At 35.8% G+C, this 25,640-nt stretch overlaps 1 protein-coding gene and 1 long non-coding RNA gene across 2 annotated transcripts in view; both read left to right on the plus strand.

Annotated features, from left to right (window-relative positions):
• The window catches only part of LOC306869768 (endoglin-like), a 48,099-nt gene continuing 22,459 nt past the window's right edge, over positions 1 to 25,640 (plus strand). The window contains exons 1-3 of the mRNA XM_079416674.1: positions 1 to 354; positions 768 to 928; positions 15,514 to 15,659. Of these exons, the coding sequence (XP_079272800.1) occupies positions 871 to 928; positions 15,514 to 15,659 (204 nt within the window). The 5' untranslated portion in view covers positions 1 to 354; positions 768 to 870. The remainder of the gene's footprint in view (positions 355 to 767; positions 929 to 15,513; positions 15,660 to 25,640) is intronic.
• On the plus strand, positions 8,857 to 11,980 carry LOC306869769. Its single transcript, XR_013784202.1, has 3 exons — positions 8,857 to 9,017; positions 9,136 to 9,172; positions 10,644 to 11,980. It is a non-coding gene; the product is annotated as an uncharacterized lncRNA (long non-coding RNA).

Genomic DNA, 25,640 nt, shown 5'->3' on the forward strand with positions numbered 1-25,640 from the left:
ACTCTCAGGGAAATGAGTCTGACAGATGATCTGTTAATCGTGTTGCAGCTGTAGAGGTCGCTGTGATCAGACTGTATTCAGACCATGAGAACTTCTATGTGTGTCCTATACTCCTCTTCAGCATCAGTCAGTTCTTATGGTCATCCTTCATCAGTATATCATGCATGTGATCATCTATTCTATATCATGTACCGTGTGTGAAAGCTGATTCGCGGTGTGTTTGTTGTGTTGTGTGTGAGAGGGGCAGTGTTGTTGTGTGAAGTGGGAGGGTCATCAGCACTGAGGGTTCAGCTGGACTGAAGAACTGACTGACCGCTGGATCTGATCACTGCCGGAGCCGCGTTCCAGCGCGAGGTAAAACTCTTTCTCCTGTTTTCCATGTTTGTGAAATGTGACTCTATTTAGTTACAGTAACTCTCTCTCTCGCTCTTTGCTTTCACAGTGACTTAATAGATGCGCTGTAATGCGGTTCTTATAACTTTTTAACAACTTTTAAGTGAACAAAAGTGAATTAATCCAAATCGTTTGTTTGTGTGTGTGAATCTGATGTGTGATATTTTACTGTTCAGTACTGTGATCAGCTAAAAACGGCCGAAGTTCATTTTGTACGATTCAGCTCTATTAAAGTTACAAATGTATGTATAAAGTAAATGCTATATATATATATATATATATATATATATACACACACACACACATACTCAAATGTGTTGTTCAGTCACAAACAGGTCTCTGCTCAATCAAACTAATGTTGATTTCTCTCTCAGGAAGTATTGAGTGTGGAATATTCTGGTCACTCCTCTGAAATATCAGCCACAGCTGTCGAGTCCATCAGAAGAGGCACATTTAGTGAAAAACATACGTCTGAACATGAGAAGCATCATATGTTTCATAGGTGTTTTTCTGTTTCTGAGAACCACAGCTTCAGGTAAGAGGACCATTAATACGCTTGAAGGGTAACATACAGTAAATGTGCTGACCTTTCAGTTAATTGCAAGTAATCTGTACATTTACTGACACGCTAATGAAATTGTGTTTAAAAACATCTTAGAGATCATTCAGAAAGAATTTGATTTCTCTCAGTACTTTGCAACTGCATTGCAATTGTTACATTAAAGAGCTATTTCTGCCTATAATATTGTGTATTGTTGGTATAAATTAATGTATTTAGGTGGCTTAATAATATTTTTTGCCTTAAAGCCAGTTAATTTGGATGTTACTATTTCTTTAGTGTGTATGGATTATCTGACAGTAAAAGATATCAGAATTTAATTATGAAGATGATATGTTTTCTTCATATTAAGGAGAAATTTACAGTATTGGTGATTTAATGTAGGCCAAAATATGTAGTGACAGATTTTTGTGAAAACAAATAGCCATTAGTTCTACATTACCATTAATCTAACCTTTTTATTTTTTCCTGTAGTTTAAAGTTCACATTTTTCAAATGAAATATAAGGCCCAGTGTGAAGGACGGATTCTTGATCTTGCTGTTTACTGAAAGCCTTTGAGGCACTGAGATCTGTTCAATCTGAGATTGATCAATCTGTTCAGTCTGCTTCTATTCAAGTGCCACATGTGTTTTGTTTTGGGCACTGATGTCTTGATGTCTGCGAATAAACACGGGATCCTGTTAGCTTTAGACACACAATCATCTGATTTCTTCTGCGTGTTTGAATGATAGCCACCGACATTATTTGTACTTCTGCTTACAGTATGCACCGTATGCCAGTGATTTGCTTTGCTTGTACTTTCACTTTGCATTTTACTGGAAATACTAACTCTGCTCAGCAGTTTCTCGTGCTTTTCTCATTCCTGAGAGGGTCAGTCGGTTTGTCCGTCATCAGAGAGGAAGACAGCGGCCCTTTAGTGTTTTTTAGGGGCAGATCAGAGTCTGAGATTGCTTGAGCGGTTGTTAGCGGCTGTAATCCACAGAAAAGCAGTGGATCTGACATCCTCAGGAAGAGGAACATGCAGGAGCCGTTATGTAACTACCTGATATTCCTGCCACAGCACCATCATTACCGCACTGCACAGACAGCATGAGAGAGAGAGAGAGAGAAACATACGGTTCCTCAGTGAATAAGCACAATGAAGGTAACTGGAAAAAAATCCCCATGTTAAATATGGCGTGTAGCGTTTAAATGAGGCACTTCCGCCCGCTGAAGGACCGCCGGCTGGTCTGGGTGGCAGTGAGACCCTGTGACGCGACCGCATGGAGACCGATTTTTATCTCACACTCCCAATTAACAATCTGTTTTTTTCCTCTTCTGACTGCACGCTTTTTTTCTCATTCTTGGTTTTTTTTTTTTTTTAGTTCTGGTCGTCCTATTTTGGCTGAGATTTTCTGGATAAATTGCTTGAATTTGTGTCTCTATATATCAAATAATCAGATGAAATCAGTGGAAAAGGAAAGTCTATGAAAGCAAAATTTGTTTTGAGAAAAAATATTCTACCGTTCAGAAGTTCAAATATTTAAATTTTTTTAATAAGTCTTTTCTGCTTACCAAGATCACCAAAAATACAGTAAACCAGTGAAAAAATTTAAAATAGCTGTTTTCTATGTGAATATACAGTCAAATGTAATTTCTGTATTCCTGTGATCAAAGCTGATTTTTCAGCATCATTACTCCAGTTTTCAGTGTCACATGATCTTTCAGAAATCATTCTAATGTGCTAGTTTGCCGCTCAAGAAACATTTTGTGACCTTGTACCACAAAACCAGTCATAAGGGTCAGTTTTTTTTTTGTAAATGAGATTTATACTTTATCTGAAAGCTGAATAAATAAGCTTTCAATTGATTTATGGTTGTTAGGATAGGACAATATTTGGCCAGGATACAACTATTTGAGAATCTAGAATCTGAGAGTGCAAAAAAATAAAAATATTGAGAAAATCGCCATTAGAGTTATCCAAATGAAGTTCTTATATTACATATTAGTAAGAATTATACGTTTTTATATATTTACGGTAGGAAATTTACAAAATATTTTCTCTTATCTCCTAATGATTTTTGGCATAAAAGAAAAATCGATAATTTTGACCCATACAATATATTGTTGGCTATTAGTTCAAATATGCCCGTGCGACGTATGACTGGTTTTCTGGTCCAGGGTCACATTTCATTATTATCAGTGTTGAAAACAGTTGTGCTGGTGAACATTTCTGCGAAAAAAAAGTTCCAAGAACAAATCTTTTGTAACATTATAAATGTCTGTCTTGTCACTTTTCATAAATTTTATGCATTTATCCTGAATGAAAGCATGAATTTGTCACTCAGGAATGTGTGTTCAACTAGCTCGTTTTTATACAAACTGGAACGTGGAAGTGTGTGGAATACATTGGAAAGCTTCTGCTGTAGTGTGATTTTCCCTTGATGTGAAGTGTGAACAAGATCTTATTAAGACGAGACAAAACATCAAAGAAACACTCACACAATCCTCAAATTAAGCCTTACACGTCTTCAAGTATTCCCTATGAAACTGGAATGTGCTCTGAACGTCTGCTTCACTCCTGTTCTCCACATATTACACTGATTTTTTTCTCTCGGACTTTAAACTCTGTTCTGTGCCATTAGCATTAATAAACATAATTATTATACAATAAATGTTTCCCAAACTCTCCTTGTTGTCCACTGGTTGGACTGGATGAGCTGCTCAAACAGAGACACTTTTTGTGGAATCAGAGTTGACCGAATTATGATATGAGGAAGCCTTTTAACACTAAAACCCTTTAATTTTTAATTTTTATATTGTAATATTTGTGAGGGAATCAAGAGCAGAGATTGAGCAGTAGCTGAATATGATATCAGTAGTGACACATGCAACAAATATCACAAGTTACGGAAACCCTCAGAGACCATTCATTTTTAATTATTAAACTATTTGTTGTTTTTAATTTAAGGGTTTGACACAATCCCTTACAAAATCTGCAGACTGTTTAGTTTCAAATTAACATGTAAGAAATGTGTTACTGGGAAACACTATTGGCAGGACACTGTTGTTATTGAAAAAGCTTAAATAAAAAAAAAAAAAAAAATGAAAAGTCTTTAAAAACAAAAATGATAAATGTTGCTTTGGCAACTAACTAAAATATAAGCTTAAGTTGAAATACTATAATTACTAGAACTAAAACTGAATTAAATGAATCAAAGTGAAATAGATATAATTTAATGAAAATGATGAAAGCACATGACAAATTTACTAAAACTTTACCTAAAATTAAAATGTCTTTTCAGTGGATTTTTAAAAAAATGCTTTTGAAAGTCTCCTCTGCTCACCAAGGTATAATAATAATGGTAATATTTTGAAATATTACTACGATTCAAAACAACTGCTTTCTATGTGAATATTTTTGTGTAAACCGTTATACATTTTATTTTTCAGGATTCACAGAAGAATAGAAAGTTCTACAGAACAGCAATTATTTGAAACGGAAATCTTCTGTAACATTAGAAATGTCTTTACTGGCACTTTTGGTCAATTCTCTCAGGATCACTATCATCAAAGATGATTGACAGTTAGCATCAGTATGAATTGGCAGAATGGATAAGAGCAGGGAGAGAAGCGATAACCCCCTAAACAGATCAGAACCAACATAAATGTATTGCAGATAGCATTAATGTTCAATAATTTAATGTAAACATAGAAATTAGTCTGATTCAAAATAGAACCAGAAGGCCAGGAGGAGCTGGGGATGGAGGAGGGTAATTAGCTATTGAGCAACGCGGAAATACTGAAGGGACCTTCCATATGAATGCTGAGATGGGCGTCATATTCCTATAGGTAGACGTGGATCAGCAGAGAATCAGCTGATGCAAGCTTGACTAACGTGACCTGCCAGAAGCTTGGTGAATAAAAGTATTAGTTTCTTAAAACAACATCAAAAATCGTACTGACTCCAAACATTTGAACTGTAAATTTTAAGAAAATAAATGATATCAGTTTTGATATTCATGTTGATTTTATGTTCCTTCTATCATTGTAAGCGGTGACTCTCCGTCTCTTATCACGGCTGTAAGCTTTGAAATGCTACAAATAAACTCTGGACTAGAACACAGAAGACACTTTGTGGGTGGCTGTCGCTCCCCTCCCAGTGTCTCTGTGATTGTCTGTGTTTCTGTCTGTCCTGAGTCCCTCAGGACGTGTCCCGTCTCTGGAGCGTCAGGTCTCTCGAGCCATAGCCTGACTCATGAATGGCTCATTAGCATCAGACAGAGATAAACTACATCTCGCTGAAACCCAGAACTGCCATTCTGCCAGCAGCTGCCACGCCGTCACTGATAAGAGCTGCGTTATGAGTGCTTATCACAGCCGTCTGACCAACACACTGATCTAGAATCAGCTGCTAAACTTCACCACAGTAAACGGGCCATGAACCTCTGGCCTTACAGGCAGCATTCAATCAAAAGTGAAAATTCAGTCATCTTCTACTCCTCTTCGAGAGAAACACAAAAGTAGAAATTCTGAAGAATTTTTGGTAGCACTTTACAATAAGTTTCCATTTGTTAATGGTATTGCAATAACTAAAATTAATTAACAATCAACAATTGTTCAATGAACATTGTTACTGTGTTAATTATTATTTGTTAACAATAATAAAAATACAGCTGTTGTTAGTCCATGCAACTTTTGATTTTAATTATGTGTTAGTAAATGTTGGAATAAGTTTTAACTAAGACTGATGAATGGTTTAGAAGTATTTTTCATTGTTAGTTTGTTAACTAAGGTGGTTAACAAATGGAACCTTATTGTAAAGTGTTACCAAACCCTGAAAATTGCCAAAAAGGGCAAAAAAAACAACAACCTTGAAAGTACTTTGAACATGCACTAAGTATGATTCTTTGTGTTAGAGACAGATTTTCACTGAAAATGATGATTTCCTTGTTCACCCAAAAAACATTTACTCTTCCTCATGCCTATCTGAATACCTGTATGAATTTATTTCTTCTGCTGAATGCAAAATAATATTTTTTGAAGAACATGGGTAACCAAACAGTTGACAGTAGCCATTGACTTCCAGAGTATTTTTCCATAAACACTCTGAAGTTAGTGCATTTAATATAAAAGTACATTTGAATTCATTTTCATTTATTTGCAATTAACATGCAATCGCATGTCTGAAAACATTACATTCAGTTCCAACCCAAGTATTCATGTAACTCTTTTTCACAAGGGAATGCGTCTTAACATCTCAACAGACTGAATAACAAGTTGTTATCAAAAGATGAGCTTTCATCTGATATTATCGTGCTGTGCTTATTAAACTCTTTCTTACAGAAGGACCAAAACACACACACTCAAACATCAGTTATCGTACCCTGCATTTTTCACATCCGCTGCTAATTATCTTATCATTTACTGCCAAGATGGCTGGCGGTGATGCTAACGGTGCAGTGACGCGACCAGTAAGCCAGTCCATGAATCTGAGTCAGGTCAGAGTCATTAGCACTTCTGCAGGAGCGCTGGAGGGAGATGTCTGCTCTCTGCCGATGCTTTGGGAAGCATATGTTGTGTGAAGCTACATCAGATTTGAGTGATTAGAAGCCCCTGAGACCCGGTCGCTTCCATCTGCTTAGAGGAACCAGCTAACAGCCTCCACTAAATGAGTCTTTCCTCCCCGAGTCACCACGCTAATTACGGCAGAGAAGATAGATTGGCTCTCTGTGAGGTGCATCAGAAATATCTCATTATTTGCTTATGTGCGTGTTGTTTGCATGACTTTAGTGTGGACTACAGTCGCTAGAAACCTTGCGATAAATGTGTTTTGTGTTGTTGTGCGTCTAATATCATCTAATATCTTTTTGCCTAGAACCTGAATAAGAGAAAGCATGAAACTTGCTTTCGAAAAGAAAATTGCAAGCAAATGCAGTAAAATCTGCAAGCAATTGCAAGTATTTAAATAGCATTTAGAGAGGGCTGAGGCAGCTTTTATTTTTCAAGAGAGGAAGAAAGCACGTGTCATGCTGCTATTGTGCTGCAGCCGCACTGAGAGAATATGACTAACTAGAAAAGAAACGGCTCACTTGTCTGTGTCAAGAAACAACTTTCTTGACACGGATTTGCCTGGAAGTTTAAAACACTTTGAAGCTTCGTTTGAAGTCTGAAGGTCTGTCGTTTGAATACTTGAGCGGGCTGAAAAGAGACTTGTGAAGTCTGAAGGTTGTTTAGGCCCCGTGTAGATTGAGCACTTGGACAGCTTGAAGACAGATTTCAGGTTTGAGGTGGCAATCTGAAGAAAAAAAAAACCTCTAAACCAACAGAAAGCAGCAGTGAGGAGAATCAGTTCAAGAATCATGTTGTCAACTTCAATGCAGTTCTGTATTTATGTCAAACATGTTGACCATAGCACTTAAAAATATTTGAGGTATTTTTTCATATCACGCGCATATATAATTAGGAATAAATATAAACATACTATGTAAAGGTATAAAGTATTAAAGTGCGATATACAGTTAATAATTTCACTAAAAATCATTTTGACAAAAAAAGACTGTGTAACCTATATAGACTCTATAATCAAGTAATTCGTAAAACAGAGATTACATAGTGTCTGAGTAGCTACTACATATGAATTTGAACTTACTTCAAAACAATTAAAAATGGATGTACTACATCCACCATGTTTTCCCTATCATGTAACCTACCTCATCATGGGATAGTAAAGTGTCCATCAAAAGTAGTCGGGTACTTTTCGTCTACTGTTTAGATACTATGAATTCGGAAGTACCATTGCCATACCACTTTTCTATTCATACTATATAGTAGAGAAGTATTTGATTTCAGACGCAACGCTACTCTTCTCTTCTCACAATTTCGAAATTTACGTTAATTCAGAAAATCTTTTCCTGCCATGAAACATATAGATATCTACAGATGTCTAACTGTAATAATTTAATGTAATTTAATTTAATTTTTTGTTTAAATAATATAAACAATATAACCTTCCTTTTAAGTAACTTATTTTATGTACATTAAAATATAAAAAAAATAATGCATATTTATATTTGATTCACTGATCTTATGTAAACATGTACTTTCATTATAATACAAATGTTGTTATTTATTTATTTTTAGCACCCAATAAAAGATACCAGACTAATACTAATATTTACAGTATGAGATTATTTTTATATATTTATTTACTACTTGAATAAAATGTATACACTTTATTTATCTTATTTCTACCCAAAACGTACAAAACAAAACAGTCGACATGAAAAGTAATTCTGAAGTCTCTGCAACACTTGTTAGTGAATGTAGTCCTCTTGAATGCTTGTACTGTATTCTTTGAATTGCTTAAATACTTTCATGTGCACTCTTTTAGAAATGTATATATTTGCATATGATTTATAAGCTCAACATCCTTCCAGACAATGTCATTCGAGTTAGCCATCAGTCATTAGTCTTAGTAGACTATCTGCTAACACTTTATTTTGATGCTCCCTCAACAGACATTCTACTGATTATACAGTAACTTTGCAAGTACATGCCAACTTATTGTACTGACCCTAATCTAACAGTCTACTAATACTCTAATGACCGCTAGTTGACATGTAGTTGCAAAGTTAAAGTTGGAAGAATGTCTAAAGTGGACTTGTGAAATAAAGTTGTGTTTTACTTTTAGTGTAACTGTGACATACAGTGAAGCTGTTTTACATAGGATTGATGAGTAGTTTCCATTAGTACAGTATTTAATCCATCACCACATCATTGTTTATGATGTAAAATAGCTATATAAGTGTGTGTATAGGCTAAAATGACTCTGGCACTGCTATCCTCCTCTAGTTTGAGGTCAGCATGTTCACGATGTGCCCCACTCTCAGTTTGTTGCTCTGTTTATTTCCAACGCGATGAGACGGCCGAAAGTTGGCTCCTGGAGGCTTAAACAGACCTATACAAAGACAGGCTGTCTCCACGGGCCCCAGCCACGGCGTCTGGGTGAAGCGGCTCCTTGGTGGGCCCCAGACGGACATGGCAAACCCGTCCATGATGACCTGTGCCGCTGATGATACGCAGGTGAATATGGGGGGATTGGTGATGTGGCAGGGCGGGCGCAGGGGTTAGAGGCCAGGGGACACCGCAGGGCTCTGTGCGCCACTGATAAGAGTTTGTTTGTCTTCCTGTGGATGGTTAGGCCTCAGTCTGCAGCCGAGGAAAAGCTGGGACAATAGGTGTGCGGAGCAGCCTGTGACCTCCCTCTCTCCCGCTCTTCCTCTCCCTGTCTCTCCCCCCGTCCCCACCTCACCGTTTCTCTTCCGTCCTCGCCTGCAAAACACTTTCATCACCCTCCCACCCGGCCGGCGTCTGACCGATTCACCAGCAGGATTACAACTTCAACAGAGATGACAAATTATGGATTAAAAATGAGAACTTCATCCATAAAATAACACTTTCATCACTCATAAATAATAAACTTCATACATAATTAAGTACTTTTATAATTGTGTGAAATATTAACTGAAATTAAATAAAAATAGTTTTAAAAATGTTATTTTATTTCAACTAGTTGCAAAGTCAACATTTCTCATTTTTGTTTAAGCACTAAACTAACTAAAACTAAATAAACTATAACTTAATAAAACTGTATATACATAAAAAAAAATATAAAAAATTCTCTAGTTGGCATCTAAAATAACTAGACCTAAATAAAGTAAAATGTAATAAATAAAAATAAATAAATAGATAAATAAAAATGACAAACACGCACACAAACTATTTAATTTCAGGTAGTTGGCAAGGCAATATTTCTCATTTTGTTTGGTTTACATTTAAGTACTAAAAGTAAATAAAAAATAACTAAAACTAAAACTAGAAATTTTATAGACATACTTAAAATGACAAAAACACAACAAATGCATTTTATTTAAGTGAGTTGCCAAGGCAAAATTTCAAATTTTCTCATAAATAAAACTAAAACTAAATAAAAAAAACTAAAACTTCATTCATAAATAAGTAAATAAATGAATAAATAAATACATAGATACACACATAAAAAATATTGTTTTTTGTTGAAACTTAAGTGCATAACATAGATAAAATAAACAAATAATAAAATAATCCAAAACTAAAAAACACAACATAATTACTAAAACTTTACTTAAAATATAATTGCAATATTAAATATACAAGTGTAAATTATAAAATGATACAATTTTAAAGTGTATTGATAATAAATTATACTAAAATAACACTGTTCAACTTAACTACTTCTTGTTAAATGGCCTGAATGCAGTGATTCAGAGTCAGTAGTGTAGACTGACTTTCTGAATGAACTGTTTGACTGACAAACAAACAAGAGATCACCTCTCATTCACACAAGTGGTTCGTTTAGCTCCAGATCTGCATAAAATTAGTTCAATTTTAGAAAAACTATGAGCTCTGTTTGTTCTCTGAGTACATAAACTGCAAAGTGCTTGAAACTACCGAGGAAACCAATCAGGAGGGTGAAATACACTTCCTGCAGATCTATTTTTGTACCAGAAGTGTCAGTGAAGGTGTTTTCCACAAAATCCGTTGCATGTTTTCTGTTTCACCATAACCTTAACCGAACTCGAGCCGCTATCACACATAACAGTGCAGCTTCGTTCGCGTCACTGCTTCTCCTCAAACATTCCTCCCAGTCTCTTATTATGTTCTTGACAGGAAACAGACAGGTTTACTGGTAAAGGAGTTATTCAGAAGACGGAAACTGGACGCAGGCTAAAGAGGATTCTGGCGCCTTTGACCTGTGACGGGACTCAGAGCCGGACATGAGCGTTTCCAGAATGCCAGTTCATCACTCTTTCTTAAAAACATCAGCTTTATCTGAGATGCTCTTGCAGTGACTCAGTGCTTTCGTACAACGTCTGAAGTTCTTATGACCTTTAAAAACAAGAAATTGTTATGTGAGGAAAAGTTGACACACAGACTTGAGCAAGATTAGCTTTAAAATTCCCTGTCAGTCATCGATTCAGTCATTTATTTACCGTGAGCGGCAGTAGATGGAATTGTAAAGTAGTGTTCTCAAATTTTCCCAAAAATGTCCCAACTCCTCAAATGCGAGGTCTACTGTATATGACCAGACGAAATCAATCCCACAGAAGTACATTTGAAATCTGCCATCATCAAGTCAATGAATTACTAATAGCAGGGCTTCTCTTTTTTTTTTGAATTAACAGCTCCTTTCATGAGCCCAGAAGTTTGAGACCCGCCAGTCAGAGAAGTTGGTATTACCATATGGGAATTTCCCAGACATCTCTTTAGATTATGATATTTACTAGTAGATTTTACTAGTAGAGCGATAAATCAATAGTGATAAAATAAGTTCACAATATTGATGATAAACTTTTGACCATTTTTCGATAGAGTTGCACCAATACCACTTTTTTCCTGAACTAGTCCGATACCGATACTTTTATTTTTGGTACTTGCTAATACCGATACCTGTACTTTCATTGCATTTGTAATTTTTTAAATATTGGGTACAGAAACCAGTTGGGTGCAGAAAAAAATTATGAATCATGCTGCTTTATTTAGCAAACACATTTCTTTCTGTTATTTTCACACTTAATTATGCCCATTAAAATTTACTGTACAAGCTTTTGTAACTTTCACTGTTCATTTTATTGGTCTTTGGTATTTTGTCATTTATTTTCCTGTAATAATGCAGGGAAAGGGAACCACTTGTAATAAATAAATATATACAAATCTTGTTTTACTAGTAGGGCGATAAATCAATAGTGTTAAAAAACAACTAAGTTCACATTATTGATGATAAACTTTTGAGTAATTTTCGATAGGGTTGCACCAATACCACTTTTTCCTGAACGAGTCTGATACCGATACTTTTATTTTTGGTACTTGCCGATACCGGTACTTTCATTGCATTTTTAAAATATTGGGTACAGAAACCAAAAAAAAAAAAGAATCATGTTAGCTGGCTTCATTTATTTCCGTCTGTTATTTTCACACTTAATTATGCTCATTAAAATGTACCATACAAGCTTTTGTTTCTTACACTGTACCTTTTATTGCTCTATTTGTTCTGTTGTCGGTGTATTTTTGTCTGGACACAGCATTGTTCACACGCTGTGTGGTATCAGCTTTTGGTTTCAGAGCATTTTAATGAGAACAAATAGGCCTACAGGAGTGCAGTTTTGGGCCTGATATCGATACCAATATCGGTATCGGTGCATCCCTAATTTTCTATATTTAACCTTCATCTAGACGATCAGTTGTCTAAAGTTTAACAGAAATTCAAAGTTCTTCACTACAACTCACCAAAATAAAAGTTCAGTTAAACAAAACAATTGTCACATAAATATTACCTAAATAAAAATAATAATAATACAATTTACTATATAAAATATTACATCTATTATTACTATTTTAAGGAATATTATACAACCAATATATTTTGATCAATGTTTTAATTTATACATTAAGTTCTGTTGTGCAACATCTTATTTAACAGAAATATGCAAAGTGATTGTTTTATTTTGATTACATTTTAAAGACATTGTAAAATTTTTATGAATTAATTTGATTAAACACCTTTTTGATGATTGTTTTAAAGTAGCTTTACAGTGATAAACAAGAAAATAGTGATTCAGTGATGGTTATTCTGTGGAGTTTCTTAGAGTTACTGTATGTTTACATTAATTCTCAAGATCTAACAAACGTGGGCATACATTTCCTTCCCTATTAACTGTAAGAAAATAATACTGTGATAAATATTGATATTTTATAATACCGAAAACATACTGTGCTATTATTTTTGTCCATATGGCCCAGTACCGGCATTGTATCCTGTGGCCAGCAATTTCCCATCTTCACCTGACTTGAAGAAATAAATTATTGTGGGATCTCAGTATGATGGTGCTCTTCACTGATGTCTGGACAAGCGTCCTGACAGATACTTTGATTCATTTGAAGCGTTTTCAGAAAAATGTTAAACTTGAAGCCTTTATTGGAGACCCACGAGCGTGTTTGAGGGCCGTGTGACCTTCTCTCCACTCATAATGCTGGAAATGAAACTCATCTGTTGGTGCCTTACTGTTGCGTGTGTTTTTCAGTCTGAAGCGATTCCTCTGCGAGCCGCTCTGATATTCGCCCAGTCGGCTGAGACACACGCTTGTGTTTGTTACTTCAGATGAAGGCCCGAGGGTCAAAATGTAAAATTAAGCCTCTGTCTCGCACATACAAGGGCAGGGAAAATAATAAACGAGCTGCCGGGAAGGCGCTGTGATGGATGGTGGGGCATTATTTGTGTCTTGGCTCAGAGTAATAGGCCCGATTGGATGTCCGCAGACTTAAACATTTGGTTGCATGGGAAAGAGCCATAGATGAAATGAGATAAAGCTCCGGCTTATAGCTCATTTAACACAGAAGCGCTTAGTGAAAGCTTTGGCATTTCCAGGTCATCTCTGTGGGTCAGCGTTTACGTCCCATGAGTCTGACTGATGGATGTAAGGCTGCTGGGAGAAATAATTCATCTGCTGCTCATCATTATGAACGTTAGCACTGGCACTCTCTCTGACATCCCATCAGAACAATATAACGAAGATGTATGAGGAGAAATGTGTGTGTTTCATTAGCAGTTCGACGTGGATGGATTTCTCTGCTAAAAACTAATATTCTTTGATAAGTATGTGGTTTTATATGGCATAAATTACAGGGATAGTTCACCCAAAAATGTAGTTCTGTCATCATTTACTCACCCTCATGCGTTTCAAACTTGTATGAGTTTCTTTCTTGTGTTGAGCACAAAAGAAGATATTTTGAACAATGTTAATGAAGAATGATAAGCAATCAGTTGACAGTAGCCATTGACTTTCATAGTATGGGATAAAAATACTATGGGAGTCAATGGCTACCATCAGCTATTTGGTTACCAACATTCTTCAGAACATCTTCTTTTGTGTTCGACAGAAGAAAGAAATTTATACAGGTTTGGAATGACATGAGGGTGAGTAAATGATGACAATTTTTTTTATTTTTGGGTGTCTTTCTAAGCTTTCAGTAATAGAAGGATGGTAATAAGACAGTATGTCATAAAACAAGCAGCAGTGGCACCAAATACACATATATACAAATATATTCTGAGGTCAAATCAATCATGTGCAGTTAGCAGGTTCATGTGTTTGTTTTGAGTATGTTTAGATATTTTTGCTGTAAATCAAGACAAAGATTCTCATTAAGAATATGCAATGTATTTACAGCGTTTCTCCATTCAAACTGTGCTTACATCCTTGATAAGCCTTGACTTGCTAAGACAAAGCCTGGACTGCCGTCACCATCAGCTTGACGTCTAAACATGGCATTTCCTGTTGTCCTTGTAGTTGTAGTAGCTTCCTGTATTTCCTCCCACTCTGTCTGTCCTTTGTGAACGAGCTGAAAGTGTCTGCAGTGTTTTGTTCACCTGGAACACTAGCTACAGATTATTCAAATGTTTGGGGTTGGTTAGATTTTTTAAAAATGTTTTTGAAAGAAGTCTCTTCTGCTCACCAATACTGCACTTATTTGATCAAAAATACAGTAAAAATTGTGAAATATTATTACAATTTAAAATAGCTTTTTTTCTATGTGAATATAATGCTAAAATCAGTGCTGGGCAACGATTAATCGCGATTAATCGCATCCAAATAAAAGTTTTTGTGAACATATGTGTGTACTGTGTATATTTATTATGTATATATAAAGGCACAGACATACAGTATATATTTAGAAAATATTTACATGTATTTACTTGTATATATTAATATTCATAATTTATTTTATATATAAATATATTTAATATATAAACATAGCATATTTTTCTTGAATATATACATGCATGTGTGTGTATTTATATGTACATAATAAATATACACAGTACACACACATATATTACGTACACAACAACTTTTATTTTGGTTGCGATTAATCGCGATTAATCGTTGCCCAGCACTAGTTAAAATGTAATTTATTGCTGTGACCAAAGCTGAGTTTTCAGCATTATCACTCCAGTGTCACATGACCCTTCAGAAATCATTCTTATATGCTGATTTGCTGAAGAAACATGTCTGATTATTACTTTAAATGTACTTGAAACTTTATTTCAGTCTTTTAAGCTTCTGAGAACAACAAGAATCACTGAGATCACAATAATTTACTGGAGTCATAAGGTGGAATCTGAATCAAAATCACCAGATTCACTATGTTTGTCATCCTTCTGTCAAATGGTGGAAGCCATGACTTCAATAGAGCAAAACAAGATAATAGCTGTGTTTCAGCATCCTACTGTGTCTCTGATTTACAGCCCATGAGACGGCTCTGACGCTTCAGTACTGTCTGCTGCTAACATGAGCCCGATTGGGCCTGATTCAGTTCTGCTGCTCAGGAAGTGACACCTGACCCGTGTCTTCCAAAGGAAGGACGTGTTTTATTCTGGAGATGATTTATGAGCTGCTGGCAGGATATTATTATTCTCCAGGGCCGCAGATGAAGAAAATAAATGATTTCATTAACTCACTGGCTTTATTCTTTATTCTAGATTCCAGTGCGATCTGTGAGCTGAAGGATGTTCCCGGAAACAGCAATGATTGGATTGTCCTGCAGGAAATGTCTCTGGGATGCTGGACGGACTTCACTAGCCAGGATGGGAAAGAAGTCCACATCCTCAAGCTGGTGTCCTCACCTGTAAGTCAGCATGAGCAGTGTTGTGTAGCTTCATCAACGTGTGCTTCGGTTCTATGAAATGTTTAATTTTTATTTATTTTCCGTTGTACTTTTTCAGGATTCCATTTTTATGGAAAAAAAATTGTAGTAATCAAAAAGCATGTTTAATTAATTAAACAATTTATTAAAAGTTTAACAAAAAATAATTTGTTAGGGCCCTATTTAATCTGTTTTATCTTTTCCCAAGTTATTTTTTCCCCAAACCTTTTCCCCCCTATTTAAATGTTTTGATTCATTAAATTAAATTTGATTCATTAGAATGTATTAAAAGTTTGACTATGTTTTAATTTACATTTTAGGGCCTTATGAAATCCATTTAATTTTTTCCAAAAAAAGTCCCCAATTAAATTTTTCTGGATTGCTTATATGTGTGGATTCTACTTCAATGGTTAATTTAAATTGTAGCAATCAAAAAGCATGTCTAGTAATTGAAATAATGAAAGTTATACGATTTAACAGCAATTTAGTAATAGTTTAACAAAAATGCAAAAAAATACAATTGCAAATTCTGTTTACAGTAGTAACTTTTTTGATTTCTAATTTAATGGTTTAATTACATTTTAATGATTTAAACTTTAGAAATTTAACAGTTTATTAATTTTTACATTGAAATGACCTTATGAAATGTTTTGAAGTGTTGTCTATTATTTTTTCTGGATTTATGATTTAATACAAATTGTGATTAAATGAAGGCATAAAACATTGACAATTCAAATGAACTTTTAAAAATGTTATAAATATTTTTTATTTTTTTGGTAAACAAAGTGCTGCACGACAGAAGGTAACTTTTAAAAATAAAACATACAAGTAAAATTGGGACTTTTTTATTTTATTATTATTTTTTATTTTTTTTACAAATTATTTATATATTTATTATTACAACTGTATAACAATACAGTCTTTTGTACTATATTAATATATTTCTGTCACAGTTCTTTTCACATTAAACCACACTTTTTTGTTGTTCTTGTGAAGATCTTTGAGTGGTGATCGAGAAGCTTTGTTGAAACACCAAAAGACTGTAAAGTCATAGTTTAATCATAGTTTGCTCAAGTCCACCAGCACAATGAGTACCAGATGACTGGCTCTCCGGGATTTCCCATGTTACAGTCGATCCGTCTTATTCGAGCAGAAACGCATCAGTCGGCTGGAGGTCCGTCCGGTTTCTCCACGTGTGGTTGAGAAAGACCAACTCAGATCATTAGCGATGACGCAACACTCACCCGTCCCGACTGAAGCAGAGCGGGTTTGTGTGTCGGCATCGGGTTTTTTACTCTTTAAAAGTGAAGTGACATACTGCCAAGTATGGTGACCCATACTCGGAATTCGTGCTCTGCATTTAACCCATCCAACGTGCACACACACAGCAGTGAACACACACACACACACAGCAGTGAACACACACCCGGAGCAGTGGGCAGCCATTTATGCTGCGGCGCCCGGGGAGCAGTTGGGGGTTCGGTGCCTTGCTCAAGGGCACCTCAGTCGTGGTATTGAGGGTGGAGAGAGCGCTGGACATTCACTCCCCCCACCTACAATCCCTGCCGGCCCGAGACTCGAACACGCAACCTTTGGATTACGAGTCTGACTCTCTAACCATTAGACTTCCCCAGGCACTCGTGTCGATTAGATGATTAATTATCAGCATCTGGCAGCTTGAGAGTAAATGCTTCACAGCATGAGGATGCTGAGAGTGATTTTAGGATGATTACACTGGAGACGTGGATGTTTCTTCATCTGTGCTGGATGAGTGAATGAATCGCAGGCCGTGAGAGCTGTGGAAATGTCCTGTTCTTTCACTTCAGCAGGGAATTCAACATGCTGAGTTTTCACATGGTTTGCTGGAGAAAGACAAACATTTCCTCTGTTCTTCAGAACTGATTCAAGAAGCAGCTATCGACTCATTTGCGTCCATTATTTTTCCTCTTGAGGAATTTCGCAGAGAGCTGGTGCAGAGCGCAGAGAGAGTGTGCATCGTTTTTGTGTTTTCAGTGATGAAAGCAGGCTGTTTTATGGAAGAAAATGCTTGGTTCAAACATGCTGTATTACAGACCAACTGATAACGGATCTGCAAACCAGCAAAAGCTAAAACTGACTGAAACAGGTTTATTAAATAAAGTAGGCCAAACCTTGTGAAAAAGAAGTGCATTTAGTGTACTTCAGATTCTAAAAGTATATATTTGTATATTAAAACTGTTTTCATACAGCACTTGTCAAAAGTTTGGATTTCTGAAGGATCATGTGACACTGCAGACTGAAGTAATGATGTTGATAAAATAAATACAAAAATAAATAATAAAATAAATTTTAACGTGTAGTCACATAGAGAATAGCTATTTAAAACTGTAATAATATTTAACTTTTTTTTCCTTTTTATTTTTCTTTTTACTGTATTTATGATTAAAAATGCAATCTTGGTGATCAGAAGAGACTCCTTTAAAAAACATTTTAAAATCATAATGTTTCCAAACTTTTTACAAGTAGTATGTTGGTATAGAAACCATTTTCACAAAATTAAACAATTAAACAATTTCAGAAAATAAACAAAATGACAAAGAAACAAAGAAAAATGACAAACTGACACACTGAAAAATGGAAAATAAATATTTATTTTATTAACAGTTTTTGTCATTTTATTATAAAACACACTCAAATATTCTTTTTCATGTACAACTTTAAATAAATACATACATAAATAAATTCCTTTAAAAAAGTGCAATTTTGAAATTTTGTCCATTTAAATTTTAAAGTACATTTTTAATAATTGTTTTATTAATATTTTGCCCTGCTTCAAAATACGCTTATTTTGATGTGTTGACTAACATACTGAAGCATATGTAAAGAACTTGATTATAATGTACTGACAAGCATTTATGATCAACTAAAATATATTTTAATATCATTTCTATTTAAACGTATATGTCATGTATTTAAATATATTTACAGTTACTCTTTTGTAATAATGAAATTGCAATTTAGTACATTTAAAATATATTAACTCAAGTGTAATGTTGAATAACCATATTTCTAAGGTTTATAATTCCCATAACAAGAACTCTTTTTTTTAAAAACCATGCTAAAGTGTGCATCTTTTTCACAAGCGCATATCAGCTAGGGATGGGCGATATCTTATCCTTTGGTAAAAATTCTCCTCACGATAAGAATTAGTCTTCCCGCGATAATAACGATAATCCATCTCATGAACACTTGATAATAATTGTGGAACACTATTATACACTTATACACTTATTTATCTAATACACACTTAGTTTTACATTTCAAATTTGCACATAATATACATACACATCTAAAGACCCCTCTGTCAAGCTCCTGACGTTTGCAGATGACACCACAATGATCGGCCTCATTCAGGATGGTGAAGAGTTAGCTTACAGACAGGAGGTTAAGGAGCTGGCTGTCTGGTGCAGTCTTAACAACCTGGAGCTCAACATGCTCAAAACAGTGGAGATTATTGTGGAGAAACCCCCCTGCTCTCCCCCCACTCACCATCATGAACAGCACTGTAACAACAGTGGGCATTCCTGGGCACCATCATCTCTCAGGACCTTAAGTGGGACAATCAGATAGACTCCGTTGTCAGAAAGGCCCAGCAAAGGTTGTACTTCCTTCGCCAGCTGAGGAAGTTCAACCTGCCACAGGAGCTGCTGAAACAGCCATCATTGAATCCATCCTCTGCACTTCTATAACTGTCTGGTTCAACTCAGCTACCAAATCTGACCTCAGAAGACTACAGAGGGTAGTCCGGACTGCTGAGCGAATCATTGGTACAACCCTCTCCAGTCTCCAAGAACTGTACTTATCCAGAGTGAGCAAAAGTGCTGGTAAAATCACTCTGGACCCCTCACATCCAGCACACTCCCTCTTTGAACTGTTACCGTCTGGTCGACGCTACAGAGCTCTGAGCACCAGAACAACCAGACACAGGAACAGTTTCTTCCCTCAGGCAATCCATCTCATGAACACTTGACAATAACGCGGAACACACAACTCTATTATACATTATTTATTCACCACACTTAATTTTTATTTATTTTTTAATTTCAAATTTGCACATATCAGACCTGTACACACATAATTGTCTATATTATATTTAGTGTTTTTGCTGTTTTGTACATTGCCTATTTGTATATTTGTATATTATTCTTTTATTATCTGTGTCCTGTCCTGTTGCTGTCTTTCTGTTGCTCTGTGGAGCTTTTGTCACTATAACAAATTCCTCGTACGTGTAAACATACCTGGCCAATAAAGCTCATTCTGATACTGATTCTAAAAATATAATTTATTGACATGCTTTTTCTCCAAATTAACTTAATAATAGAGTGTTTGAAATAACATCTTTTTGTGACCAGACGTGGTTTCATATTACAGAATTATAACGATAAAGGCTATGTCGATTAGCATTGCATTATAAATATACTTTCCTCATAAAAAATACCCAAGATTGCTCGAAGAACACAAATAAACCATATATGTTGTGTAATCGTATGTTTATTGTCTTCAAATTTCATCAGTTAAAATTTCTCTATCTCTGTTTTATTCAGCGATAACTGGATACCTTTGTTCATATTAGGGATTTCAAGGAGCGTCACCAGTAGTATTACTTCTGCTATGGACAGAGTAGTTTCTGCGCGAGAGCGCCCTCCGGCTTCCAGTATGAATTAAACAGTCATTGCATTACGTGTGTACTCAGTAATGCTCACAACACCCTATTTTTGTGTAAAAATAGGAGGGATAATACTTTTCTCTAAAGAAACAGGATTCCCTGAATTATTGTCATTGATATTGTTATCGCAATAAATACCAGAAATACCGTGATATATTTTTAAGCCCATAACGCCCATCCCTAATATCAGCTTCTCTTTCCGCCCGATTCCTCTCTGGCCTTCTTACAGACAGATGCGTTTCATCAAAACAAACAAAGTTTAATGTCCAAAATGTGTCACTGATATTATAGTCCTCAGTTTATAGGTCAAAAATCATTTACTCTCCCTAATGTTCTTTCAAACCCATGTGAGTTTCTTAGTAAAGTGTGACAGAATTGTCATTTTTGTATCCAATTAACTATTCCTTTAAAGCACAAACACACACACACACACAGAAACAGGGGGCGGAGTTAAGTGGGTTGAGCTGCAGTGGGCGGAGCTTCAGGCTTCATTGATGTCACTGTCTGGCAGCGCTCCGGTCACGCTGGCTGAGAGCCGAGTCTGGGATCCTGGAGCCGACCCGGGTCGAGAGCAGAGCCAAAGAATAACAGGAAGCTGTTATGCATCAGCAAAGCCCTGAAAAAAGTGCTCTTGAGAAAAAAAAATTAGCAAAAGGAAAACAATTGTATCTTGAAAGTACAGGAACAAAAATAGCAGGGGCGAGTGATCAGGCACCGCGGTGGACATTGTTTGACCCAAACAGAGTGAGGTGGACATCGATGGATTATGGGAGGTCTGCTTTTCTGTAAACACCATTGAGGATTGCTGCAAATTATTAACATGACTGGATTGTTTCCTTTAGCACGCAGTTTCCATATTAAATATAGAAGGCGCGTCAGCGGATGCCAACACGAGACGCGGAAATGAAAATAAAGCCGTTTGCAGTGAAAATGCACCTCACAACACAGACTCACAATCATTATTTATATGTGAGTCACACAGAGCACCAATTAACCATTATTATAAATATACATTACTCCATTCAAAGGTTTTATTGAATGGCGCAATGTGTGCTTTTTAAATAAGTTTGTTAAATATTTAACAGTGACAGTAAAGACATTTACAATGTTACAAAAGATTTCTCTTTCAAATAAATGCTGTTCTTTTGAACATTCTAAAAACAAAATCTATAAATTTCCATGGCAGCACAAATGTTTTCAACACTGAAAATTTTTTTGAAGTGTTTATTTAGCAGCAAATCAGCATATTAAAATGATTTATGAAGGATCATGTGACACTGAATACTAGAGTAATGATGCTGAAAATTCAGCTTTGATCAAAGCAATAAATTGCATTTTAACATATATTCACATAGGAAACAGTTATTTTAAATTATAATAATATTTAATATACATTTATACTGAGAAAACTAACAATAAATATATGCAAACAAGTATCTGTTTCTATCAAGTTGACACTGCATTTACTATATTTAGATCAGAGTATTTTTAGATGTTTAAAACCTCAAGAGACAAAGCTACAGCTGTCAATAGAGTAGTATTATTAATATATTGTTGTTGTTATTATTAATTATATAACTTTTGTGTGTTTGTAAATTCAGTAAATTTAAACTTTTTCACAGACCACCTAGAATCATCTAGTGACGCCTGTTTAGGAGATACAGTTGAGCTATTAAGAGTGACGGAGATCATAATTGGTAATCATACGGGCATTTACCCAAACAAAGTGTGATTCTTACTCCTCATCTGAAAGCCTACAGACGCTCACAGACACTGGTCTCTAATCAGCAGAGGAAATGAAAGACACCTCGATCAGCCATTCTTTTTTATTTGCTGCTTTGTGCTCATGGACGTCTGACAACTCGCCTCCAGTGAGACTAATTAATGTTTGTCAATCTCACACGTACTAATGATGTTTTGCAGACACACTCCACATACAGTAGATAAAACCTGGCTAGGAAAAACCGGGATCTTCTGAGAGCATTTGAACAGAAATCTTGTGCTGTTAAACTAAAGCGATCACTGCTTGCTTTATTCTGAAGAGACTTTAAAACATTATACTTGTATTATATTTGTAATATTTAACAAATTTCACAAAAGTGTCAATTCTCAAACAATTTGTTTAGTTTTTGTGTTAATACACTGTAAATTTCTGGTAAAAAAAAAAAGGGATTGCAAGAATAGAAAGATAAGTTAGCAATATTTTAGATTTTGCAGATCAAATTTAAATTAAAGTCTTTATTCATTTTTTATTTTTTGATTAACTGATGTATTATACCAACCAACTGAATCAAAAAAAATCTGTTTTGTACATTTATAATATAATGACAACAATTAAAAATACACAGATTGTAGTTAGAAAGACATATCATGAACATTAGTAATATCAAATTTTTTCACAAAACATTTGCATTCTCTCACAAAATGATTGCTTTTGTTTGTAAAACTTTTACATTTCTTTAAAAAAAAAAGTGTTTGTAAACAAAACATTTGCATTATTTCACAGCAATTGCATTTGTTCACACAATATGTATAATGTATGGTGCACACCGTGTCATACACACAAATACAAAACACCCAAAACGACACAATAAAGCAATAAACTACGGAAGTTCTAAGCGGCCATGCATTATTATATTTTTTCTGTCTTGTTTTCTCGTGATCACGACTTAATTTTCTCGTGATCTCGACATAACGAAAGTTGTTTTGTCGTTATCACGACTTAATTTTCTCTGTGTATTCGGCATGAGAAAATGCTATAGAAGCAGCATCATGGATGATCGTATTCGCTTTTACTTTGATCAGGGACTCACTCAAACTGAAATAATAAAAATAAAAATATGGTATTGTATGGTATAAGTACCATCCCAAATATTGAAGGTGTTGTGTGTGTGACCGACTACATTGATCCATGATAGAATACTTGTCATGCATATTAATACTCGGACATTTTAGCTCTGTGTCTGTCAGTGATTGACGACTTACACATAAGTGTTCGACACTTGAGAAGGAGGCTGTCGGGTCTGCAACTTTATCGTCGAAGACAATATAGCGACCCTGATTTACTCACAATAGCTACAATTACGTCGTGAGAAAACGGTTTTTAGGTTGAGATCAACAACTTTTGTTATGTCCAGATAACCACAAAACAAATTTCGTTATGTCGAGATCACGAGAAAATTAAGTCGTGATAACGACAAAACAACTTTCGTTATGTCGAGATCACAAGAAAATTAAGTCGTGATAACGACAAAACAACTTTCGTTATGTCGAGATCACGAGAAAATTAAGTCGTGATAACGACAAAACAACTCGTTATGTCGTGATCACGAGAAAACAAGACAGAAAAATTATAATAATGCATGGAACTTCCGTAATAAACATCAATTTAACAACTTAAAATGTAATAGAAAATCCCAATAATTTATTACAAAGAAATAAAAAAGTCATTTTTGTCGACCTGTCTCTTCTGCTGCGTGTTTCAGGTCAGTGGCCTGTTGGAAGTGATTTTGTGCATTGCATCACATTTTGCCGCAGGGTTTAGCTGTAATTAGCCCATCTTTTCCTGTGCTCATGAATCTCCAGAGCTTGACACTCCCATCATGCTCCACTATAAGGATGGTTCTCAGCACTCAGAGTGTTTGGTTTGCACCACACATGATATGTTGCACTGGAGTTCAATGCTGGTCTCATCAATCCTCTTCTATAAGGTCTCATGTGGTGACTGTGTCCAGCTTGCTGTTGGGAAACTCCAGCTGAAATGTGTGTCAGATTTATGAATTATGAGTGTGTGTGAGTGTGTGTGCTGCTGGTGTCTCACGTAGTTTCTCCATCTCTGTCACCGAGGACTGCAGGTCTTGTTGAGGTCTCATACTGTGGATCTTGTTGAATGGAGTCTCAGTTTTAGACAAGCTTAAGTTCTGGGCATGTTTTTTCTACTTTTCAGCATTTTGCTTGTGAAATCTAAGTGCACTTAATTGTAATCAGTGTGCACTTGTAGTGTACTTGAAATCTTGAAATTCTATTTAAAAAACTGTACTTTCATATAACATTCAATTATTGAAATAAAAGGCAACTAAAGAGAGACACACTTAAGTGCACATTTTAAAAGTGCACTGTGATACTATCAAAATAAAAGTTTTACTTAAAGTTCTTGTAAAGTCAATATTAAATGTGTGTTCTGAGTTTGTCACACCAAAGAAAAATGTGTTATTAGCCACCCAGCCAAATTTGAATGCTTAAAAAAACCATTCAAGTAAATAAAATAAGATCAAAATCTTAAAAATATAAGCAGTATTCTCTGCTCTCAAATGCTGAGGGCGTGTCCACTGGTAGGGCTGAAACCACGCCCACTCGCGGAAAAGCTGCCGTACCTCTCAACTGTCTTCCTTTAGCAGCTTATTTAATAAAGAGACCAAGCTGTTTTGTAAATGATCGCAACCAATTATGCATTTACGTGACGAAGGCATAGCTAGCTAGCAAACTGTAGGCTGTAGTAACCAGTGCCGATCCTAGACTTCTGGGGGCCCTACGCAAAATTTTGTCAGCGGGGGGGGGGGGGGGGGGGGGTTGAGTGGGCTATGAGTGGTTATGAAAGAATGAATGAAACGCATTTGTCCGTGTTTCACTCTGTCTCGATTCGTGCTCTCAGAAAGTGCTTGAGAAACAGTGTATCTTCCGCGGCTCGGTATTCTCGGTATTCTTTCAACTCGTTTTTTTAGTCTCGAGCAAGACTGTACCACATTCACGTTACATGATTTGACAGATTTTTTACGTAGAAAGGGCGACAGGGCACCACATTAAAAGAAATGATCATTCATGTTTTCATAACCGCTGGCCAAATTAAAAAACAAAACTAAATTATTTGTCTTTGAGAGCAAGGGGTGCCTCCTGGTGTTTCGGGGGCCCTAGGCAGCATGTGTATTTTGCGTATAGGGAGGATCGGCTCTGGTAGTAACTAACGGTAATGACAGTAACTCGCGATTGAGCCGTGAACCACTGATGCTAATGCGCTCTAGTTATTAGGTGTGTTCGACTTGAAGCAGCGCTGCAGAACAATCAGTGTATGACATCAAAGTACCGCGAGAGCAATTCGAAAGCATCAGGAGCGTCTGCTCTAGCTCTCACTGTACTTTGATGTCACACACCGATCGGTCTGCAGTGCTGCTTCAAGTCGAACACACGTCTTATAGTGTTGGGGGAGGGTCCGTGCTCGGTGGCTCGATTGCGTCATGGAGATCTGATGTAGCCCCGCCCAA

The sequence above is a fragment of the Barbus barbus genome, assembly GCF_936440315.1.
Source record: "Barbus barbus genome assembly, chromosome: 5".
Lineage (NCBI taxonomy): Eukaryota > Metazoa > Chordata > Actinopteri > Cypriniformes > Cyprinidae > Barbus > Barbus barbus.